The sequence below is a fragment of the Neolamprologus multifasciatus genome, chromosome 7 (assembly GCF_963576455.1).
Source record: "Neolamprologus multifasciatus chromosome 7, fNeoMul1.2, whole genome shotgun sequence".
Taxonomy (NCBI): Eukaryota; Metazoa; Chordata; class Actinopteri; order Cichliformes; family Cichlidae; genus Neolamprologus; species Neolamprologus multifasciatus.
The window spans coordinates 27,231,859-27,257,461 of NC_140445.1; the positions used below are offsets into that span (position 1 = coordinate 27,231,859).

The following is a 25,603-nucleotide window of genomic DNA, read 5'->3' on the forward strand; positions in this document are numbered from 1 at the left end:
GTTGAAGGCCATCCATTAATCCACAGTACCTACTTCAACATAAGTACACCGTGTCATTTAGCTGTCATTTTCTTTTTTTATCTCATGCGACACAAGGTGAGAAGTGTTTTATTGATTTAAAATTTGAGGGGGAAAAGTCATAATGATGCTCATGATTGTGCTGCCAGGATCCTTTTTTTTTTAACAACAGGGTCTGTGTTTTCACATTTAACACATCTTGCTGAAGCATAACAGCTAATAATAATCAAGTCTTACCAAGAAAATAATACATCCATCCACTTTCTTAACCTCTTATAACCATTCAGTGACATCTCTCTTTTGGATAGGGCGATCCTATAAAAGCTGTTTCATCAAAGGATAAAGGTGAACACTCAGAGCAACTTTATGCTGATATGCATTAACAATTCATGATAGGAGGTCGAGTGGATCCAATGCAAGCACAATTCCCCAGGGCCACCAGATTTTCCACACTGGAGATGTATCTATAGTTAAAACTATAGATAAAGCAGTGTTAATCAAACATTCAGTTAAAGCACAGTTACTGCTGTTCATTCCTCATTTTTTATCTGAAGCTGTCGTGTGAGTAGCTGACTGACACGTTTTATTTTTGTATTTTGTTTTCAAGCTATCTTTTCTATCCTGCAGAGAAAGCTCCGACTTTCCTTCTCAGTGAGGAGGAAAGTCTCAGTGTGGCAGCACACATTAATCTCCGTGGCTGAAAATAACTTGTCTTTCAGATAGACAGCAGATAGCGCAGTCTGCAAAGCTGTTTTACGCAAGCAACACTATCTCAACATCTTTGGTGTGTTTGATTTTAACAGCTTAAAGCATGAAACAGGATTTTTCTTGCTATAGGCAGCCTTTTCCCTAAAGCAGTCATGTTTCTGTGAAAGAAAAGTTAGACATGGCACTGACCGGGCTGACTGTACGGTATCAGTTTAAAGATGGTTTCTTGGACCACTTCCATTGATAAATTCTCTCTGACACAACGTTAGAAGGCCAGGGAGCAAAAGATAACGCTGACTATGTTATATCACTGGTAAGGCTGGTTTGTAAGTCTGCCAGAGACTACTGGGATTCTTTTCACACAATTCACACTGACAAATATAAGATAATAACTCAGATGTGTTAAGTATTGCATTTATTGAATGAACATAGAATTTATTAACATACACAGTAATGTTTTACAGGGTTGTAGATATGAATGCTTTAGTATAGAATTGTTGAGTTTTGTCAGTACAATTAGCAAACCTAACAGAAACCATTTAAGCTAATTCCTTCATCCGTTACTGAACATAGCATCTACACACATCCCCACTGTTTTGGTCTGGTTACAGATTCAGTAGCAGTCTATCTCTCCACAGTGTAGTGTAGCACCTCTTACAATTGGCTAGTTAAGGTCTTGGAGTCAACACTGTCAAATTACACACCTAATTTGTTACAATAAGCAAGTAAGCATTTTCATGGCATCATCAAGTGTCACTTGTGCTCTACATCAACAAATCTTGTATTAATCCCATTATTTTATTTGGAGAATAAATCTGTGACTCCAGACTGCTATCATTCTACAGTGCAGTGAAAAATTATCTGCCTCCTTCCAGATTTATTTATTTTCTTTCTTTCTTTCTTTTGCATATTTGCCAAACTTGTTTTAGAAATTTTACTATTAGACAAAGATAACTGGAGGAAATACAAAAGGCAGTTTTTAAAGGATGAAATTATTTGATAAGGGGAAGAAAATGTCTATCCAAAGCTACCTAGCCCATGTGAAAAAGTAACCCTCAACTTAATAACTGGTTTTGCCACCCTTGGAAGCAAGAACTGCAATCAAGTATTTGCAGTAACTATCAGTGAGTCTTCCACAGTGCAGAATTTTTGTCCCACTCTTCTTAAATCAGCCACATTGGAGGGTTTTTGAGCATGAACAGCCTGTTTAAGGTCATACCAACGATCTCAATCGGATTTAAGTCCAGATTTTGAATAGTGCTCTCCAATGCCTGATGTTTTTTCTTTTTATTTTATAGTCATTCAGAGGTGGACTTGCTGATGTGTTTCAGTTCATTGTCCTGCTGTATTGCCCAAGTGTGCTTGAGCTTAAGGGTAACAACTGATGGCTGGACATTCTCTTTCAAAATCTTTTGGCAGAGAGCAGAATTCATGGTTTAATTTTCCGCAAAGTCTTGGGGGTCATCAAAATGTTTTTTGGCAGTGTGTCTTCTTTGTGGTTAGCAGTGTTTTTCTCCTTGAAACTCTCCTATGAATGCCATTTTTGCATCTTTTTCTTATTGTTGAATCATGAACTCGAATCTTAACTCAATCTTAACTGCAGGCCTCACTTAACTAAGTGAGGCCTGCAGTTCTCTAGATGTTGTTTTGGGTTCTTGTGTGACCTCCTGGATGAGTCATTGATGCACTCTTGGAATAGGTAAACCGGCCACTCCTGGGAAGGCTCACTACTGCTCCAAGGTCTCTCCATCTGTGGATAATGGGTGTAATGGTGGTTTCCTGGAGTCCCACAACCTTCAAAGTAACTTTGTAACCCTTTTCAGACTGACTTTAAATGACAGAACGACTCAATAAATGAAATAACCATTTTTAAAAAAGAATTTTTGTATTTACTCTATTTGTCTTTGGCTAATAATTTTATTAATTCATAAGGGTCTGGCAGTAATCAGATCTGGGTGTGATTAATGAAACTCAAAAAGGTGTGTGTGTGTGTGTGGGGGGGGCTCACTTCCCACAGCACTGTGTATATGTATTATAACCAATATCCTATAGCACAAGATTGTAGGCAATTTTTAAAACTTTATGTGTTATTATTTTGAAAAGAGGAGAGCGGAAATACTAAATAATTGATTTGCATTAGCTAATTATTTACAAATAATGGTGAAGATCTGTTTTCGGACTGTTACTTTTTCTGGAATGTTCTATTATGAAAGTACAATTTGCCTAAAAAAAAAACATGCAAATTACGATAGTTGAATAACAAATCATGTCCTTACACTAAAAATCAATTAAATAAATATTTTTTTAAGATACGATTGAAAATCATTCCGACTCACTGTCACATGTACAAACTGACTAAACACATGCTCCAGTGTACTGTTCCCACCGTGCAATTACGAAAAGCATGGAGTGTGTGCGTAAGGGAGCGAGAAGGACTTCCGGTATCTCCAACCAATGAGGTGATTCCACATGCGGACACTGAACACCGCATTCGAGAAGAAACGCGATTGGTGCTGATGAGGACGCTGCTGATTCCGCAACACACAGGCAAAGCGGGCGACGGGAGCCAAGCTGCAACTTACCCACATGTTTAAATCATCCATTCGGACGCAATTTTTCCGGGATTCGCTGTTTTAAATGAAAGGGACAACATTAACAACATCTAGCTGAGACAGCAGCGTTGATATGTTTTTTTTTTCCTCCAAGGTCTCACGAGGCAGCTAGCGAAGCAAAGCCGGCGAATTCAAGCAGAGCCAAAGGACCAGAGGCAATAGTTAGCTAGCTTTAGCCAGTTAGCCGCTCGCTAGCCCGGGAGCCGCTAATTTGTCCACTCTCGCCGTACACCTGTGCGCCGTGCTATCCTGTGTTGGAACTACTTAGCTCGTAACACTCATCGCCGTGGGTTTCCGCTTAAATATATATCTATTTTTAAATTTCAATTACGGTGACACCGAAGGAGGGGGAGTTAGAAAACCCACCTTGATAGGTTGAGGTTGGAACCAGCCAACTAAGCGGTGTCCTCAAGTGGCCATTCACCATGGACAACGCACACACAAAGACGGTGGAAGAAGTTTACAGCTTTTTTAATGTGAACGAAAGCACGGGTCTGAGTTTAGAAGAAGTGAAGAAACAACGGGAACGATATGGACCAAACGGTAAGGAGCTGGTTTACATAGGTTTGTTCAAAAACAAGAAGCTATTCTCCCGGCGCCGCGTTATGGCCCATGGCTCCAGATATGTAACAGGCGAAAGAGCAAAAAGGAAGCTTACGTCACCATGTGCATGTTGAAATACTGGAAACCATCTCTTCTATGACCAATTTTATGAGCAACTTGTCTTTATCATCCTACTACAGTATCAGTGGCTGATGATGTACTTCACTTGTGCTGAAATATGCTATTGTGTGTCAACTGCTTAACTTTAACTGCTTGTCCACCTTTTTTGCCTTCGGTATGAATGGGATGATCTACAGAACTACCAGCGGAGGAGGGTGAGTGAACCATCCTGTATGCTTGGGGGGTCGCAAAATGACATGCATATGTTTAAAATGTATCACACTTAAGTTTGATGTTAACCCTCCCCCCCAGGTAAATCACTTTGGGCACTAGTGATTGAACAGTTCGAAGATTTGCTTGTGAGGATCCTTTTACTTGCTGCCTGCATATCGTTTGTAAGTATAACACATGTTATGTTAGCAGTGCGGGTGATGTGTGCAGTGGTCTTTCAGACAATACTGGCTATTCATAGTGGTAATAATCAGTGAAGAGGATGTGACACTTGTAGAAGTCCTTTACTGGCAGTATTTTAATGATAGAATAGTGAGAGAGTCATTCATATGGAATACTTGAATAGAAGCGCTCGCCTCAAGACTGATTACTTAGCGTTGAGTACAAAATGTAATACTAAAACTTGGCTTTCAGCTAGTTCAACATCATTTATGTTCATTTCTACCACCATCCTTCTTTCAACCGCTCAGTGATGAGTTTAGAAAGCTTTTTTTCCCCCCTTTTCTCTCCACAGTTCAGCTTTGTCAGCCTACATTTTGCAATTGATTCTGTGCAGATTATAGCTTGGGAAGAAAACTGTTCAAAATAGGAAAGAAAGTCACCCAGAATTTGTCTGGTGACAAAACCCAGATTCATATTTTTGTTTTTCTGATTCTGTGCAAACACGGCATTGCTCTTGAAGCTAATCATAAATTATCGTGGCTTCTTCAAGCATGTTGTTTTTATAGAGATTTTGTTAACACATCAAGGCTCCAGAAGTCTGTAATTCAAAAGGAGCACTGACGTTGAGGCAGTTTGAGAATGGGTGAATCTGCCACTGTAACAAGTCTGAATGTGTGGCGTGTTGTTGACAAGAGCAGCAAACACTTGGCTGTTATAAAGAGAGAAGGCGACAGACACATGAGAAGTTGGTATACTTCAGTGGTGATTGATTTTACTGGTGTTAACATACTGCTAGAGTATAGCGAGGACTAATATTTGGAGTCATTACTTGTCCGGTATGAACAAACATAACTTCTGAATGCTTTATATTCTTGCCACCGATAAGTGGCGATCCCCAGCGTAGAGTATGCTTGACACAGTGGTAGGTTGAGTATCCTGTGGCTCTGCTTCTACTCAAGGATTGGCCACTCTCCCGTTGGCTCAGACTATCCTGAGACACCAAGGCATGGTGACAACAGCCAGCTATGCTTTTCAGAGCTTATAAATTATCAGCTGTAGTACTCGGCCGGCTCTCAATCACACCACATGCAGACACATTTACATTTACTTCAGTGTGAATATGAAGTTATATGCAGACATTTGTTAGATGTTACATTAAAACATTCAGGAACTGATGGGTGGAGTGTAAATTTCTTTAGTATAAAGTCTAAATTTGATGTTTGATTGGCAGTGTTGAAATAGGTTGGAGTAGGAGAGAGGCAGTTGACACACTTCTCTCCTGGCACAGTTTCTAAAAGAAGGGAAAGTGATTAATACCCTCTTAATTAATACACACTTAGCCCCGTTCGCAATGCTGTCAGAAGCTGGCTTGGTATAATCATAAAATTTTAAATGATTATTGATGATTAAAATAATTTTTCCAACCACTCTTAAGGCAAAGTGAGATTCTAGCACAACTCCACCAACAGGCAAAGTTCATTGCAAACAGTGTAAGGAAATAACAACATGAACCTGACAATTACTATTGTCCAGAAAGTTGATTGAAAGGCCTCAAGTCCAAATTGTAAGTAACTGATCATAAAAAAAATATTCAGTTTAAGCCACAGTTTGACTTGTTTAATTTTGTTTGGCTGTGAGGTTATGTTTGCTGGTTTCTCACATTTAATTGATTTATTGAGTTCTTTTATAATATTTGTTCTATAAAAGGGTTGTAGCATTTCATGTGAAATAAAGCTGGAGTCACTGCGCTTGTGGAGCTATTTGTCTTGGGCCATTAAATAGACAATCAGCTGAAAATAGCTGTGACCTTTTCACCTCCCTTTTCTCCATTCATGTGAATGACGCAATGTGGTGTTCAGCTCTGATATTTTTGTTTCATGTTGTGATTTCAAAAGTCCTTTGTATTTTGATTTGGTTGTAAAGGGGCAGGTTTTGTGAATTTAGGCACTGCATCTTCACCATCAAGCCTGCAAGCTTGTTCTACTCGAGTCAACATTCTTGCAACTCTGTGAAACAAAGTAAACTTAAATGATACAACTTCAGTGAATAATCTAAAATATAATTCTGTGTAAATACTTTTTCTGACATATGCTAGAATATTCATTACTGGGTGTTCTTGGGTAAAAAGATGCCATATCGTCCCAGGCCAGGGACTTTAGTGTTACTTATAGCTCACACTTAAATATAAATTGCTTGCATTGTGTTTGATTCCCTTAATTTCTGTTTTGTCTGCAGGTCCTGGCCTGGTTTGAAGAGGGAGAAGAAACCGTTACAGCCTTTGTGGAACCTTTTGTTATCCTTCTTATTCTCATCGCAAATGCCATTGTAGGAGTTTGGCAGGTAAACGAAATTGCAGTTTTGAATCTGACTTCGCATGGGTCATTAAAACTTGGCTACCTGAGTGAAATTTTCATGTACTGTTATGAATACTTGGCTTCCTTGTAAGCAGATAAGTTTTCCACATAACATCACATTTAGCTTAGCAAGTAACTCTACTTATACAATTTGAACCAAATCTACTAAATGGTGCTTAGTGGGGTGAGCAGGGAGTAGTTTTCTTCCCCTACCAGTTTCTGTCTTGCCAGTTATTCATCGTGCCATTAAAAAGCTTAATATCACAAAAATATGCATAGATGTTGTGTAGCTTGTAGAAGTCTCTCTTAAGAGGAAACTAATAATGTTATGGACAAAGATTTGATCAGATTACCAGCCTCCATTATTCAGATTATCTGACAACTTATTTGCACTTCTTCCTGTCTCCTCATCCTACGTATGCTTTGCAGTCAGAATAAATCTCTCCCCTCTCCATCAACCCTTGTATTCCTAGTATCAGTTGTTAGACTACATCAAGACTAGTTTGGATTTTTTTCCCTGATATTGCCTGTGTTTTTTGTTTTGTTTTTGTAAGATCCAAACAACATTTCAGAAATGAAGAAAACATAACTTACCAGACATAATGTTTTATTGGCTTCTTGTTTATTTAATAGATAATTTTATCAAAGGTTTATCAATGTCTGAGGAACAACTAGGGGTAGCCCTTCATGATAAACTGTGCTTAATATCTGTAGACAAATTAACTTCTTCCCTGGGGTCAGGATTGAAAGATCAGGCGTTTTGTTAAATAGGTTTTCTTCTCTCACTCGGTGCTGATGTAATCCAAACTGCACATTGGCTTGTTAAAGCCACCTGGGGATAAAATTCCAATTTACTATTTTGATTTATTTATGTGACTATAAACCACACTATATTTCGTCAAACACACCTGGTAGGCGGGTGTATCTCCACTGGATTGCCTGTAAAAGTAAATGTTCGTTGAACGGTCCTGCTGAGGCTTGTGTAAATGGTGAGCTGTTAAGTGCCTGTTTGCCTTTGCTTATTCCTACAAAGCCACAATGAATGATGTAGAATGGAAGGATGATCTGTTTGCTGCTTATCATGTTGGTGGTGGTTTGGCGCTTGTAGTTTTGTATATGTTGCTTAGCTTCCCTTAACTGGCCTCACCTTTACTGGCAGCCATTTTAAGAGCTTTGTATCCATTTTTCTGTGCTCCCTTACAAAGGCCATAACTTGTGTGCCTGGTCTTGTTATGTCTATTCATGTGCAGCCTACTTACCGCTATGTTAAGAGTTGCCACTCAAACTATGCAGTCTGTAAGCAATCAGCCAGACAAAGAAAAGTAAATTGAAGAATGGTAAGGAAGGAAAATAGTGAGACTGAAAGGAATATTTGGGAAAACTGATGTAAAAATGCAGCTGTAGTATTTAAAATAAGGACAGTTTTACATAAATTGGGGGTCCTTTGAAGGTAACTGTAAAGTGTTTCACTTCTGAAAATGTAGCATTCCTACTATTTCAGCCTTTTGCAACACCACAGTGTTTACTCTGCTTCACTTCCTCTCTTAGTTCACTTTGTCGGTTTGCTTACATAAAGATAACTCTCTACTCTCCATTATGTACATTGTGAATAGCTGTACCCTGACTGTCCGAGAGTCGTTTTAGTTTCACCTCCCTTTTCATCCTCAGCCTCTGAGCTGCATGTGTGGTGCTGGCTTGTTTTTAAGTCGAATTCCTGTTTCTGCTTTTAAGGAACGAAATGCAGAAAATGCCATCGAAGCCCTTAAGGAGTATGAGCCAGAGATGGGGAAGGTGTACCGCCAGGATAGGAAGAGTGTCCAGAGAATCAAGGCAAGGGACATTGTGCCTGGGGACATTGTGGAGGTGGCAGGTAAGACTAAAAATATCAGGTGTACACTAATATAAAATAATATTCCAGATGTTGTTAGATGCTGCCAGGTTGTCATGAAAGAAGTAAGGTAGCCAAACAACAAAATTAAACACACTGTTAAGGATATATTGTGAGAAATGTTTCATCTTTTTGTCGCTTTGGTTCAGGTCATTGAAATCGCAACAGGAAGTGCAAAGAAACATAACGATTGTTAGATTTATTCATGTTTTTTTTTTCACCATGCTTTTCTAACAGGATAGAATGTAATTTCCTATTGATTGGTCTACATCAATATCTGGTTTTAGTTGCCTTTTTTTAAACTGATTGCATGCAGTATTGGTAATTCTTATCTAAAAACTTAAAGGTGTTTAAAAGCATGGCTGTAGTCCAGCAGTCATGTGCTATTGTTAAACATAAGATATGTACAGCTCTGTAAACATAACCAGTTATGATGTACTTTTTACAGTGTTCAACATGTAGACACACAGCTGATCTCTCATCCTGTTTATCTCCCTAGACTATTTCAGAATAATTGTAGTACCAAGTAATCTATGCAATACAAGAGCAGAGGTTCAATCTGTTACTGAGTGTTAGTTGGCTGACCTCAGCTTGGATAGAGCCACACATGTTTATGCGTTTTGCGTCACTGCTCCTCATTACTCTGTGTTGTGTGTTTTCTTACCAAGACTTCATTTGGTCTCTTTTTATCTTTTATCTTTGTTCTTGTACTCTGTCTTGGGTTGTATATTTTTTCCCTTTATTCCAGAGGAAAGCTTAGTGGAGTGTGTCTGTACTGTTTATCACAAGCTTACAGAACGGTTGTAGAATGAATGAGGATCCACTGCCTTTAAAGTAAATGCTGTGCTCTGACAGATTTGTACTTGAAAAACAATCCCAGTATAACCTGATGGGTTATATTCACTTTTTATTTTCTTTTTTAAAATTTGCCATTTGGTCAACAATATTTCTTTAACTGTGGACGTTGTGGAGGTGCATTCATTTGTTATTGTTGGACAGCTGTTTTTTGTAAATGCGTATCAATTTTGAATACACGAGATGGCAGCAGTGACAAAACCAAGCTCCACAGTTAAGAGAATATTAGTTTTCCAAAATAAATCACAAAACTGAAACCTAATGGCTTCCAACAAATGATAATGAATCACGGATTGAAGGTAATTTAAAAACAAGAGATGGAATTGTATGGCCACTTTCCAGTTACTGCTTGTTGATTACACAGAGTGCTTGGCCCCTGTTGTGCTTCAGTCTACCTAAGTTACAAATGCATCCATCATATCATGACAAAATGAGCGAAGATGAACCAAAATGTAATTGCTTCTGCCTGTCTGACATGACATGAATAGATCCACTAAAGATAAGTATGAAGTACTTTAACATATATCACCATATATTCAACAATTATGCCATGTTCAGTGTCTCCCATAGGTCATTCAGCAAATCTGACATTTTAGTGGGCTGTCACTAATTCAAACAGCCCACTTTGCAAGCTTTATCAATGCAGTTAGATCAGTGGGATTTAGGGTCTGTGATAACAGGATGTTTGCGTGGCCATTAATGAGGTAAATGGTTCCTTGAGTACTGACAATAACATGATTAACAAATTGTGTGCATATGTTTGTTATCAGTGTTGGGGAAACCAGATTGTCAAACCAGTAAGTTGTATGTGTTATAAAGCAGGATAGTGATGGGTATAATGTCAGTTGCAAAGTACCCTGCTGGACTGGGGTGCATGTGGTTTATATCTTTCTTTCACAATCTCAGATGCTTTGTCAGACCAGTTGTGAAGTGCTAAGCTGAAGTGTGTGCTGAGTGTGTGAATTGCTCTGGTTATGTGCCTTGCAGTCCTTCATTTGTATACATTTCTTTCTCACTCTTGCTCTCTTTTCACTCACTATAATCCATAAGAGCAGTTTCTATCTCAAAATTGTCTCAACAGAAACACTAGTTAGTTATTCATTATTAAATTAAATTGTCTCACAGCTGATATTAAACAAAAATCCAGTCTGAGTAATTTTTGTGAGCAAGAGGAGGGTCAGGATCTGGCATTGTCTGGGTATAGCTGCTGCTACTGAGAAGAGCAAGCTGTTACTGGATGCTCTTGCTTTTCTAAAACTACTGTTAAAGCAAACAGTAAAAATGTCTCCGATATATCAACATTCAAAACTGAAAGCAGTAAACTCAAATTGGTAGGATGAGTTGATGTTTCATGGAGCTCTGATATGCAAAGTTCAGGCTAAACACACTGGCCATCCATTATATTAAAAATGCAGCCACAACAGTGACTGATTAACATGGTGGTAGTTTGAAATCAACTCTGAGCAGCAGTTCAGCAAAAGGGGAAGGAAAAAAATGGTTTACCCAACAGTCATTGTTGCGTTTTCCAGTGTGAGTAGAGTCTTTCTCCTACTTAAAAAAATAAATAAAATAAAATAAAATAAAAAAGGCCAGAAAGGCTGACGTAAAACTCCATAAAATCACTCTGGAAATTGTCCTATTAAAAAATTGGTGTGATAAGCACACATTGAACAAACAGTTAGCCTGCGCGTTTCACCGTTATCTATCATAAATATTTTCAGGTGTGTTAGTTTGTACCAGTGTACTCAAACTGTGGGGCAGACCTCACTGAGGAATGTAAACAAGAGTTTGCTGATGCAATTACTGACCTGTTATTTTCACAAAATTCAACTTGCATCTTTCGTTTTCATTTTTTGGTTAATGATTGATTAAAAATGTGGAATGCAGGGCTTGAACTATTTTTAACATCTGAAGCAGGGCATGCCAAAAAAACGTGATGGCTGTTGGTGTAGCCAACTGCTAAAATGCTCATCTTGTTAGAGATCAACTTTCCCGTTAAAATCTTTTTGAAATGAAAACACATTGGTGTCAGTGTAGCAGCAGCTGACTTATTTTATAGGCTTTGTTCTCTTAACTGTGTATTTAGTTTCCTGCGTTAATGTACTGGTTTTATTTGCTTCCAGCACTCGACTGATGTAACAGACAATTCTTTGTTTTGTTTTTTCTTTCTTGACATATAAAACCCATCAGCTCTGTTCTCATTGACTTACAGTTTTAACCACAGCCTTTGGGCAGTGGTCACCATTAATGTGCTTTAGCCCAGAGGAAGAGACTAGACAGGATGTAACATGTAGAAAAGATACAGATTCAATTTGATGAATCATTTCTGCTCCAGATGGCCAAATTTCCTCTCATTTTCAGGAGTGCAGGATGGCCTGTTTATTGTCATCACCCCTAGGTATTTCTTTGTTGATTTTTAGCCGCGAGAGAGGAAGAGGAATAAATTAAGGAGAACAGAAAATTTGACAAAAGTATTGATCCATTGTTGTAACATTACACATTACATGAATGGGCAATGTCCTGTGTTTGTCCTCAGGGGTTGTCTTGACCCCCCCCCCCCCCCCCCCCCCAATTCTTAAAAGAAGTAGAGAAGTCATTGGGGAGGTGGATGAACTCATGAAAGTTCCCAGGAGACTGGAAGCCTACGTGCTAGCACATCAGAGAGTCTGAGTCACTGGGAGAGAAAATATACAGTCCCCTAAGGCTGTGAAAGTTTCACTGGACCCCCTGTGAGTGGGTGCTTGTTGTCTTGATTACAGACAGATTCATACATCCTGAAATTCAGGCTATATTTTAAAGTCACATTGAATCATGGTTTTGGACCACGATAAGGTTGGAAAGTGGGAACACAGACCCTGAATAGTGTCTGAAAACAGCTTCTGTCTTTAGAAACTGATGTGGCCTTATCGGTTAAGTTGCTGCCTGACATTTGTCCTGCACTCAAGGGAGCAGATAATACAGATAAAACCATTTTGTTCACAAGGGAAAGGAAGGGGGTCCCAATCCCAGGGGCTGTCCACTCTGGAAAAAATAAAATGCCTCTAAGTTGATACAGCTGCAGTCCTGGGTGACTGCAGCAATTTTTTTTTTGTAGATAATTGAAAAATATTTACAGTAATTACTCTTAACAAAAGGAAACAGCCACTGCACAGAGGCGCTGTTAACTGCAGTTTATGCTTATTGATCTAATACTAACTAATGCATACTTTTCCTTTTGGAATTGTAATACGATCACAATTCCCAGATAAGCAAGATTGTAATGATGATGAACATATTGTACGTCGTTTGTCATGGGGTAATGTATTCAGTTTAGGGTTACTGTTGAATAGCATTTATAATCTGTGGTTGTAGGCAGAGTATTCTGTGTATTTGTCTGTGAAAGTGGGTTAGTCTGCTTGCTGTGACCTTATTCCTAGTATACACCAGTGGATTGAAAATAGCGACATGCTTCACTGTTACTCTAAGGTAGGAGGTTTTCTAATTAGTGAGTTTTAAAAGTCCCACAGGGCCTTCTAATATTTCCAGTGACTACAGTTCCTTAATTTCTTTTTTGTCCTCCCCCATACTGCACTTGTTCATCTTCTTCACTGTCTCATATCTGTTAATGGTATTTTGTTTGCAGGCAGGTGACGATGATAAGGATTTTGACAGTGTTTGGACAACTACAGAACCAAATTTGGTAGTACAGCTGGTGCAGTCCACGAGCATTACACTTAACATGAACCCAGCATTAACACGCTACAGTAATAACATTTTTATATGAATTGTGCGCTGTGCACATGATGTGAAATGGTGTGGTGATCAGTTTATATTGGTTTAGTTTTAAGTAGAATTTCCTCGCTTAATTCTGTTGGTGTCAAAAGCTGTCACAAATTCACGAGACTTGTCTGAATTAACGAACTATCTGTATGCAAGGACATGTCATATTTGTTTCTATTTCAGCTTATCTGACGTAAAACGGGTTTTCCTTGCTTAAAAAAACTTTTTTACTATCCCCCCTCTTCAAATCCAGCTGCATGTTTTCAACTGATCAAAATAGTTTTCCCATTTTTGGATGTGTGGTTTGCAGGACTCATCTAATCCCTCTTCCCATTCCTCTCCTACATCCTCTTTCTCTTCCTCTTCTCTGAAGGGTACCGCAGGCCCAAGGGTTGGTTTACAAGTCTGTCATCACTCTCCATTATCCAGGGGTCTCTTAAGAGCTTCTGGGTCATTGCTTTTACCTTTACACTTTTAGGCCATGTGATGTTTTAGTGCATGATGAAAGTAGTGTTAGTGTTCATTTGAATCCAAAGTGGCTTTAAAAAAAACAAACATTTAATTTAAAAAACATTGTTTTATTTTTAAGGTAAAGTTTGATACATGACACACAAGTCTAGTAAGACTTTTTAAATGTTTGTATTTCCAGCCTCATCCCTGAAATGTTCAGTAAGTCTTTGCAGATCAGACCCACCTGCATGAGGAAATTGTACAAAGTAGTGGTTGCTAATAAAAGTCTGTTGCTTTAATTGTACTTACTGTCTTTATACAGAGAAAACACTAGTTTGAAATTTGGTGTGTATTTACATTTTGTGATCGTGTTACTGGGGCTCACTGAAGCCCTGTGTTAGTGGAAAGAATGAGCAGCGATCTACTTGCATCCTGTGCAGGAGATGAGTGGAACATTAATAATTTTTGAATTCACGGCGCTCTCAGGCTTGAGTTTGATTATTTTATTACTCCCAGGGAGCATGAGATGGGATAACATGGCAGTTCATGTGTTTAGCATTTGTGTGTGGTGATTAATATTTATTTATAGCTTTTAACCCAGGTTTTCCTTTTCATGATAAAATACTCTAAATTTAGTAGAGTATTTTTACATGTGGAGTATGTGCATGCCTCAGCATAATGTTGCATCGGATAATTACAAAACTGCTTTTGTAAGTTGCATCGTTCAAAGTATCTATTCATTAGTTGTCAGTCCCATTCAAAGATGCATTTAAGTTGTTAAGAGGTACTTAGTTATCTCCTGTCTTGTTTCTCTCCACAGTCGGCGATAAAGTGCCTGCAGACATCAGGCTCACTTCTATCAAGTCAACCACACTGAGGGTAGACCAGTCGATTCTTACAGGTAATTTCAGACTTCAGCCATTTGCTTTTTTAAATATTTATTTTGTATTTGTGAGCTCTGTGTCATACCCACAAAGAGTGATTGTACATATACCACCATCTTTTAATGCGTTTCCATAGCTTTATATTTTATGGTTTCTTTCTTGTTCACGCATGCTGCTTTTTTTTTTTTTTTTTTTGCCCGGCTACCTCTGACCTTTTGATCAACCCAGACATGTAACAGCAGGAATAAGCACCTTGTCTCCCTTTTCTGCACATTTTCATTGCACTCAGTTGTCATGGCTGCTCAGCTGTGACAAAAATGAAATGAGTGATGTGAATAAAAGGTAAATGGATGATTCTGTGGGTGGATAATTGGACAATGAGGTAGATGGAAAGAAAAATAGAAGGGGAGAATATTGAAGGATGGAAAATGTAGGGGAGAAGAGTTTATGTGAACCAAGTCCTTAAATCGCTTGTCTTGCTCTGCTGCCTTAATTGGTAGCAAATTCCATGGGATATTTTAGTGTTTGAGCTATTTTTCTCCCCTCTTTTCTTCCCCATTCATGGCCATGCCGCCTGTCAAATGCTCCCTGCCTTACTCTATCAGAAAATGTGCAGTCTTGCACAGTTGATTACACACAGAGACATACACACATCAGATGAGGGGTTTGAAAGGCAGTGGAATTGCAGTATTTGATAATTGTCGGGCCTGCTCAGTCAGCTGCAAAGCCTTTTCTGCACATATCTGCCCAAAATGTCAACCAACCATCACAAGTACCACTACATGCTCTACTGTGTAGAAACTCTGCGTCTGCTTCCCATTCTCTTATCTTTTGTTTTCCTCTACCTGCAGGAGAGTCTGTGTCTGTGATCAAACACACAGACCCAGTGCCTGATCCGCGTGCTGTCAACCAGGACAAGAAGAACATGCTGTTTTCAGTGAGTCACTCACTAGACCATCTTAGGTGGTTTGGTGTCATTTTACACTTTTACACTTTTATTTTTTATTTTTTTTTGAGGGGGAGCATGATTCCCCCTTTCCATCTTTTCTATCACCCAGAGTACACCTATAAAAGCAACAGTGTGCTGCTATTTACATTTTAAGTATCTGTTTTTGAAATTTGTTTATAAAAGTTACTTCTGTGCGTCTCTAACCGGTCTCACAGAAGTAGTTATTGACAAAGGGGAAAAACTGTCTTAAGATTTTTAGTTTTCTACTGCCTCTTTATTTTCCCCCATTACTCCACCAGGGTACCAACATTGCAGCTGGTAAGGCTGTCGGTGTGGTGGTTGCCACAGCTGGCAACACGGAGATTGGCAAAATCCGAGATGAGATGGCTACAACGGAGCAGGAGCGTACACCCCTGCAGCAGAAGCTTGATGAGTTTGGGCAGCAACTCTCCAAGGTTATTTAAATTGCATTGTTTTGCACATTATTAGGGATGGCCTTTTTTTAAAAAATAAATAAAAATCTAATGTTTTTTCCATTTGATATTAAAAGATCTTTAAATAAAAAAATAATTTTTAATTCAAGGTTATTTCACTGATCTGCATTGCTGTGTGGATCATCAATATTGGACATTTCAACGACCCGGTTCATGGAGGTTCCTGGATTCGAGGTGCTGTTTATTACTTCAAGATTGCTGTGGCTCTTGCAGTAGCTGCAATTCCTGAGGGTAAGCTGGACATTTGCAAATGTAGTTCTGTCCTTGATATGCTTGCTTCATTTTCCACTACTTCATGAGACGACTAAAGAATTTTCATCACTTAATAATCCTCTTTTCTGCTGTTTTGCAGGGCTGCCGGCTGTCATCACTACCTGCTTGGCTTTAGGAACACGGCGTATGGCCAAGAAGAATGCTATTGTCCGCAGTTTGCCCTCTGTAGAGACCCTTGGCTGTACATCTGTCATCTGTTCCGACAAGACTGGCACACTGACGACCAATCAGATGTCTGTGTGCAGGGTAAGAAAACAGTGGGCAGTCATTTTGAGTGCATGACAGAAGGAAGATGGATCGTAGTGTATCTTTAGTGGATTTAATGTATTTTTGTCACACCAACATCTAGGCACATCAGCGAATCTGAGTTTGGTTTTGGGATTACTCCTAAGTCCACACTGAGGAAAACTGGTTGGAATCTCTGTAGATTGGTGTTTATGTGCTAAAAATGCCTCACTGTGGATCTGTTAAATGGTATACCACTGTAATTAAACATTATGTGATTATGTTGAGTGAACATAACTTAATGCGGAGTTTCCTAATATTTTCTGGACTCTGAACCCAGCAACCAGTACTGAATCGTGGTAATAACACTGTGTCACTGTTTGACTGTAAAATTTCCCCAATTCATCTTTAAACAAAGTGATTTACTGAGCAATAAAGCCTACTCGGGCTGAATGGCTAACAATAACACAATGAAAGAATTGAGTTGTACATATTTGGGGATGAAATGAGATTCAGAATTACAGGTGTTTCTTTTTTTTTATCATCCCTTATTAGTGCATGAATAATTTTATACTGCATCTTTTTACAGTCTGTTGTAGTACAGCAGAATATGTATTCTTCCCCCCCTTTCCTTCCTTCTTTTTCAGTGCTCTCAGCCCCCACCCTCATTCAGGCAGCATGCTGATCAGTATGCAGTAGTTAGTCACTTGCAGCAAAACCAGTAGTTGCGTAACTGACCTTGTGTCTCTTTCCGCTGCCCCTGTGTCTCTATCCCTTGCTCATCCTTTAATTTTCTGCAAGCTACCTCTGCAGTGGCCAAGATGCTGCTGTCCAACTAGGGCACTACTGAAATTTGCTGCCATGAGTGATCGAAGGCTTCTCTTCAGTGCAGTGCCTTTTTCTTGTTCTTGTGTTTTGTGTAGGACAGCCAGTGACGTCACTGCCTTTTGAAGTCTTGCTAGTGCCTGAGGATAGTGCAGCCATAATGCCAGCTCATCATTTTATTCAGATATTTCTATTTTCATCCCCTGAGCAGCTTTGTTCTGCTCCTCTCAGTTTGGGGCAAATGTGGAATGAATAATCCATGTATGTTTGAATTAATGCACACTTCTGAATGACATTCCTAACAGAACTAGTGCTATCTGCCTGAAAACCTCTTTGTTTCCTCTCATGTTATCCTTGCTCTTGTTTTCTGACATTTTTGCCATATTAATTTTATGTTTAGGCAATATTTATAGGCTGTTATTATGTGTTAGGCAAAGAATCCCTGTGTGGAGTCCTAACTTGTTGTAAGATGACATTTATTGAACCCTCCCATCAAAGCGCTTTGTGGTGTCTGCTTTGGCTCACCATTTCATCATTACACTCTGTTCAATGTTAGAGTGGACTGAAGGTTTCTTTGATGTCGATTGTAGTCTGATGCCATCTGCTGGATGCAGTGTGCATCAGTCTCTCAGCTTTCCCCCTTTACCATCTTCGGACTTTGATGCTCGAGTTATAATGTAATGAATACAGCATTGCACACATTGGACAGGAGGCTGAGCTGGACGTGATAGTGGAAGATGTTGAGTTTTTCATTGGGAGCGATGAAATGAGTACATCAGAAAGACAGCTTAGGTTGAGCATTTTGGAGAAAAGAGTTACAGAAGTAAGGTTGAGATGGGTTGGTGGATGTATTGGACAAAGGATGTTTAGGAAAGGGTGAAGACCTCAGAGGTGGTTTGTGGATGTAGTGTGAAAAAGGACATGTCTGTTGCCGTTTTTTTTTTTTTTTTTTTTATTGTACCTCTTACATTCAGAACTGCAGAAACCCTGAAAGTTACTTGATGATCTATCCATCTCACTGTATCTCTATCCCTAGCAGGGAGATGGAAGCGACCCCCTAAAGGGAGCAGCCAAAAGTTATTTATACAGACAATAAATATGTTATGTGAGTTTCAAATATTATAATAAATTCAAAAATGTTTCTTTTGTTCCTCTAGATGTTTATCATTGATCGGGCAGAGGGCGATCACTGTTCATTAAAGGAATTCACTGTTAGCGGCTCCACATATGCCCCAGATGGACAAGTGTGAGTATTCAGTCTTCTTCTATGCCTCTGTAAGTTTTATTTGGGGCATCTTATACAAGATAGACATAAATGCTACATTTCTGTTTTTGATCATTCTTCAGTTTCTCCATTATTACAGGATTTGACTAACTGTTCCTCTGATTTTTTTCTTCCTTTTTTTTCTTCCTTTTTTTTTAATTTTTTTTAAAAAAATTTTTTAGATTCCATGATGGAAAAAGAGTCAAATGTTCCCAGTATGATGCGTTGGTGGAGCTGGCCTCTATCTGTGCTCTCTGTAATGATTCCTCGCTGGACTTCAATGAGGTTTGCAGTATTAATGGTTCTTGATTCTTGAACACTAAAGTGAAATCACATTTACATGTTTTGTGTGGCAATTTCCACATAAAACATTAACATTGGTTGTTTTTTGTTTTTTCTTCTTCCCAGGCCAAAGGTGTGTACGAGAAGGTGGGTGAGGCCACAGAGACAGCTCTCACATGCCTGGTTGAGAAGATGAACGTGTTTGATACAGACGTGAAAGGCCTCTCCAGGGTTGAGCGAGCCAACGCCTGCAATTCTGTATGTAATTGAATGCTTTAAGTCTGCTTTTCCTTCTCTGTCAGTATGCAAAAATGTACAGCTTTTCACTTTATTAGAGAAATTCTTATTGGTGGTTGGGTTTTGTTGCATATTTAGGTGATCAAGCAGCTGATGAAGAAAGAGTTTACCCTGGAATTTTCCAGAGACAGGAAGTCTATGTCTGTGTACTGTACTCCTAACAAAGCACGCTCCTCAGTTGGCAAGATGTTTGTGAAGGTAAGAAATGCAACTACTATGCATTATTACAGGATTTGAAGCCTTGACACAGCTGCATGTTAAATGATTTTCTTCCTTAGAAGTTGGTCTTTGCCTTTCTCATTAATTGATTTGTTCCTGTTCATAGGGTGCTCCTGAGGGAGTGATTGACAGGTGCACGCACGTTCGTGTAGGCAGTAACAAGGTACCCATGACCCCTGGAATCAAGGAAAAGCTAATGTCTGTGATCAGAGAGTATGGTACGGGCAGGGACACCCTGCGCTGTCTGGCTCTGGCCACACGAGATAATCCCCTGAACAAACATGAGCTGATGTTAGATGACTCCTCTCGATTTATTGAGTATGAGGTGAGAGCTGAAGCAGATGGATCGGATCACTTGATTATCTGAAAGCAGTTTTTTTTTTTTTTTTTTTCTTTTTTTCTTTTTAAGTTCCTTAATCTGTGATTTTCTTATCTTGCAGACTGATCTGACATTTGTGGGTTGCGTGGGCATGCTGGATCCTCCCAGGGCAGAGGTGGCAGCCTCTGTTAGGCTCTGTCGTCTTGCTGGCATCCGAGTAATTATGATTACCGGAGACAACAAGGGTATGTGACAGTTGTATCTGAAAAATTAAAAGCGAAACAAATCAGAACACTCTGCTACTCTACAGATAATAAAAAAACATGGCAAATACAGCTTAACCAGCTTGTTTCTTTCCCTGAAGCCTGAAGTAATAATTACTGCGTTCTCATGTATATTCCAGGGACGGCTGTGGCTATTTGCAGGCGCATTGGTATTTTTGGAGAAGATGATGACGTTTCCAGCATGGCTTTCACTGGCCGAGAGTTTGATGATCTGTCACCTGCGGAGCAGAGAGAGGCTGTGGTCAAGGCTCGCTGCTTTGCACGGGTTGAGCCTTCACATAAATCCAAGATTGTTGAGTATCTGCAGTCCTATGATGAGATCACAGCTATGGTAAGGAAAAATGGTGTTCTTCAGTCATGCATGCACGAAAGCATCTAAAACCAACCGTGCCATTTCTTTTCTAGATTTTTAATGTCTTATACCTTTTGGCTTTGTCACAGTTTTCTGCAGTTTTCCCCTTTTTTGCTTAGATTAAAGGAGCGCTTGGATAAAATTTCAGACGAGTCATTTATTTCAGACTATAAAACTCTGAATATTTTCCTGTCCTGCTTTTCATTCTCTCCTCAGACTGGTGATGGTGTAAATGACGCCCCCGCTCTGAAGAAGGCTGAGATTGGCATTGCCATGGGCTCAGGCACAGCTGTGGCCAAGACCGCCTCTGAGATGGTGCTGGCTGATGACAACTTTTCCACCATCGTTGCTGCAGTTGAGGAAGGAAGAGCCATTTATAACAACATGAAGCAGTTTATCAGATACCTCATCTCCTCAAATGTGGGCGAAGTTGTCTGGTGAGAATGACTTGCTTTTACAAACACACTTCATTCTTCTGAAATAAACACACATTATGGTTTCAGGGCACTTGATCATTTGTCATTCCTCTTTTTTTTTGTGCAGCATCTTTCTGACTGCAGCTCTGGGGTTCCCTGAAGCTCTCATTCCCGTCCAACTGCTCTGGGTCAACCTGGTGACTGATGGTTTGCCTGCCACTGCTCTAGGTTTCAACCCACCAGACTTGGACATCATGAATAAGCCTCCACGCAATGCTCGTGAGCCGCTCATCTCTGGATGGCTTTTCTTCAGATACCTAGCTATTGGATGTAAGTAGTGAAAATCAAAGAGTGTGTACATATGCGCTATGTGATACTCTGCTTTATACTGTATACAGCAAGTAATTTGCAAGACGGCTGCTGCTACTCCTATACGTTTGTATGTTTAAGTTTTAATTGCTGTTTCATGAGCATCTGTGTCATTGTCTGTGTGTGAATGTTTTTTTTTTTTGTGTGCGTCAGGTTATGTTGGTGCTGCCACTGTTGGTGCTGCTGCCTGGTGGTTTGTTGCAGCTGAGGATGGACCAAGGATCACCTTTTACCAGCTGGTAGAGCTTAATAACGCTATCATGCTAATTTGCTGCACAATATGCCCGATTCTTCTGTTGGAGAACGTTGCTGATCTTTTTTTTTTTTTTCTTTCTGCCTCTTAGAGCCATTTTCTGCAGTGTGGTCCAGAAAATCCAGACTACCAGGGCATGGACTGCAAAGTGTTTGAGTCTCCTTACCCGATGACCATGGCCCTGTCTGTACTGGTCACGATTGAGATGTGCAATGCCCTTAACAGGTTAGGCATCTTTCCCAGCTGTTGATCTTCAGCTCCTCTTTTATGTTCACTCTCCAACTATGTGTGTGTTATGTTGGGAAATAAAGATTCATGAGTTTTTCTTCTCGATTGAGTGAGTGACTTTTTAACAAACATCACCATTTGTCTGTGTTCCTCACAGCGTGTCAGAGAACCAGTCCCTGCTGCGGATGCCTCCATGGGAGAACGTGTGGCTGCTGGGAGCCATCTGCCTCTCTATGTCCCTTCACTTCCTCATCCTCTATGTGGAACCTCTCCCAGTGAGCATTATTTTTCATTTCGACAGAAATGAAACATTGCTGTGTAGGCAAATTTCCTAAATCTGTTACTTTGCTCATCGCTGTTTCTGTTGTTTCTTCTTTTCCAGATCATTTTCCAGATCACACCCCTGAATCTAACCCAGTGGCTTATGGTGCTCAAGATCTCGCTCCCTGTCATTCTACTGGACGAACTGCTCAAGTTTGCTGCCAGGAACTACCTGGAGCCCGGTAAAGACCTGGAGAAGCCTGCCAACTCCAAAGGCTGCTCCCTGTCTGCATGTATGGAGGGAATCTCGTGGCCCTTTGTGGCCATTTCCCTCCCCTTGGTCCTCTGGATCTACAGCTGCGACACTAACATGGCCGACATGTTCTGGTCCTGACTGACTTGAGCACAACCTCGACTTTTCCATTCCCCACCCACTGCCATCACTTCCCTCTTTTCCTCTCCTCTTCTCTCTCTGCCTTCTGTAATGTGCGTAGCTAGTGCGTGTGTATGTGTGTGCATTTGTAGAGTTAGTGTGTGTGCCTCTGTGTGCCACCACGTGCGTAAGAGAAAGGACCAACTTTGACACATAACAAATAATATAAAATGTTAACACTGAGAAGACGTCTGTTTTGAGGTGGTATAGGAATAATGAATGGGTGAGGCTTTAAATGTGTTAGAAGACCATCACTCCCATAGCTGTGGACTTTTTTTGTTGCTGGTGTGAAAGAAAATGTACCGTTGCCAGTTATTATTTTTGTTCATGTCAATATTGCCTTTATGGTTCATATTTTAATGATGGTGGGAATAACATGTCCTATGTCACTACAGTAAAAACAGCAAATTTCGGTCTTTTTTGTTTTGTTTTGTTTCCCTCTTGATGAAAAGGAAAATTAGGATATCAGAAATAATTTGATCTGTACAGAGACTGAACACTATTTTATGCAACTTTTTTTATGGCTTTGTAAATTGTTTGACCAGCGTGGCTTAGACATACCGCCTTGATTTATTTTCTGATGTTTACCATTGTGTCTTCAGTATAAACTCAGAACTCTTTCAGAGAGGACGAGCTCCATGTGGCAGACAAGGATGGGGGGAAGATTTGGGACTCAGAGTGAAACATTTGAATGCTTAGCTAACAACAAAAAAAGACAAAAGAAAATCCTTGATAAACAAAAGCCGCATGTCCTGTGACCAAGCATGAACTGTATGTGTTTCTCATTCTAATTTAATTGTGTATGGTCCCCCATGTTAGAGCGAAAATTAACTTCATAGATATTTTTGGTTTTTTAACTATAATGATCGAAAATAAGTAAGTTTTTCTGCACTGGGCAGAGCACAGCTACCTCAATATAAGATTTTCTTTTTCTTTTGCTCATCTTGAGATACTTTTCCTCAACAGTCTTGCTAAAGCGTAACATCTGAGGTGTGCCCCTATTTGCTTGTGCAGAAAACAACGAACAAAATCTCTCTTCCCTCTAACATTTTAAAGAACATATTTTGTATTGATTTGTGACATTAACTTTATTTGTGTGTATGTGTTCTGAGACAGAACTGGGTGGCGATGTTGTAAGGTGACTACCATCTCCATGGCGTTTGATTCAAAGGATCATAATATTAAAATTTTAAGGAAGAATACTAATACAGCAGCTGCTGAATGGATTTTGGATTACAAATTAAAAAACGCCCAAATGTTGTCATTTTTTGTTTTTTGTTTTTTTACTTTAAGAAAAATACACTCATGAACCCTTTGAATCAAGTGTTTTCTGTCTTTATTTAATACAATATAGACCCATGATATTCAATATTATTCTTATCCATTTTTTGTATGTGCATATAATACTTGAATACAGATCATTTCAGACATATGAATGCTTCGGTTTTCTTGGCACAATATTGCAGGCATGAGCTATTCATGGCATAAGAACCTGTGTGTTTGACTCTTAGACTATTCTTTAGGGGACTTAGTTTATGTTTGGTATACCATGCTTTACAGTAGTCTGTACTTGTTGGATCAGAGCCTATTCAGTCTACACTCATCTTAAGCATCACTGTGTTTGGAAATTCTGACGTGAGAAAAGCCCATCATTAGCATGTGTTTTGAAGCCTGGGTTTGTTCGTGCTTGTGCGTGTTTGTGTGTTCCTCTTAACAGCTGTGTGCTCTTTTTTTTTTTTTTTTTTTTTTTCTTCCTCCTTTCTCCCCCTCAATGCCTACCACTGGCCACCCTGTCACTAGAGTGAGTATCCATTTGTCTTACACACTCCAGATATGCTAAATTAACAAGAGAAGACTCTTATAAAACAAAACGAATTGTTATTGTTTTGTTATTCAATTGGGAAGCATACGAGTCACTGAAGGGATGCAAAGGAGTCTTTAAGGACTACCAGTACATAGACAAACAGAACAAAACTTGACTTTGGCCACATGCCACTACTGTGAATGCCACCGAGTGCTGTTCTTTTCACCCCTCTCACACTTGCTTATGTTCACGAAATCTTCTCTTGTGGTAGAAAATGTACAGTTTAACAAATGATGGGAATACTTGTCACCATTTTTAAGAGTTTTGTGCTAACTGTTTTTCCTCTTCCTTTTTTAGGTTGGCTCTCATAAATGCTTCGTATATAAGAGTGGCCTCTAAAGTTGCAGCCATCCTACAACCCAGGGTGTCCACTTCACACACCTCAGTCACCATGATGACCAGCAGTATGTACCCTTGTGCAGACAGGAAAAAAAGTAAATAATTACGACATGTTTTACAGTAATGAGACCAAATATGTAAGGGTGTACTTCAAAAGGGTTTGGGAGCTTATACTAGCTCCTTTGCCCAATGCATCACGACACGTGACCACATACTTCTCAAGACACTTGTACCTCCGCGTGCAGATGCTAAATCATCAACACTGTTATGTTTTGTGTGCAGGGAACTTCTTAACGGCCTCAACGATCCCTCTTGCATGATGAACATATTTCCAACTTCCATGGTAGCTTGTCACAGAGAATCTTTAAAACACTGGGTGGAATGGTCTTAGGTCTACATCAGTGTAAAAAATAAAAACATTCATGCATGCGTTTCAGCTGTATGTAGGCTTTGCAGTTTGTATTTATAGATTCTAATGTATTATAGTCAGATAACATTAAGATATATTGCAAAAATCACTGTTTTTATTGTAATGGTTTGGGTAATTTGCACAATATTAATGTGGATAAATGAGTGATGCTAAACTTGACTGTACTTAACTTTAGTCATTTGAATTTTACTCCTCTACTGTAGGCTGATCACTGACCCATTTACTTTGAAGAAGTCTTTTGCGATGAGTACAACAGACTGACACTGATTCATTGGTAATCCTGCAATACAACATTGTTCTGTTTTCTTATTGCCTCTGTATAATTCTGATAATGTATCTTTATGAACTGCTGTAAAACTGTGATCTAATGCGGGGGAAGGGGCGGTAGAAACTCTTCAGCGAAACCTGGTTGAAGAACAATAGTAACCATATTTAAAAAAAAAACAAAAGACGATCATTATTGAAGACTTGTAATGGTTACCATGCATTACTGAGGTTGTGATTTCAGGTAAATAAAAATACATAGCATTTGAATTGTCTGCTTCTTCCTTTTATTATTGTACTGAAGTTATGGTAAATGGACTGGTTCTTTCTCTACTCTACCTGAGCGCTCAAAGCTCTTTCTGCAGTAGGCTTCATGTAC

General features: G+C 39.4%; 1 protein-coding gene across 2 annotated transcripts; it reads left to right on the top strand.

Moving 5' to 3' along the window:
• Window positions 1–3,196: 3,196 nt before the first annotated feature.
• Window positions 3,197–25,494, top strand: LOC146514438 (sarcoplasmic/endoplasmic reticulum calcium ATPase 2a-like). 2 transcript variants are annotated; one of them, XM_085169067.1, is made up of 24 exons: window positions 3,197–3,881; window positions 4,199–4,216; window positions 4,314–4,396; window positions 6,630–6,734; window positions 8,480–8,618; window positions 14,521–14,601; window positions 15,436–15,521; window positions 15,833–15,988; window positions 16,117–16,258; window positions 16,380–16,546; window positions 18,508–18,596; window positions 18,797–18,899; window positions 19,023–19,154; window positions 19,272–19,391; window positions 19,519–19,737; window positions 19,853–19,976; window positions 20,135–20,346; window positions 20,584–20,804; window positions 20,911–21,113; window positions 21,306–21,391; window positions 21,497–21,630; window positions 21,791–21,908; window positions 22,016–22,136; window positions 24,489–25,494. In XM_085169067.1, the coding sequence occupies exons 1-24, from the start codon at window positions 3,764–3,766 to the stop codon at window positions 24,500–24,502; spliced, it is 2,991 nt and encodes a 996-aa protein (XP_085025193.1). In that variant the 5' UTR covers window positions 3,197–3,763; the 3' UTR covers window positions 24,503–25,494. The 2 variants fall into 2 exon arrangements, with proteins under 2 accessions (XP_085025193.1, XP_085025192.1); XM_085169066.1 differs by lacking the exon at window positions 24,489–25,494 and having other exon boundaries at window positions 22,016–23,611.
• The last annotated feature ends 109 nt before the right edge of the window (window positions 25,495–25,603 follow it).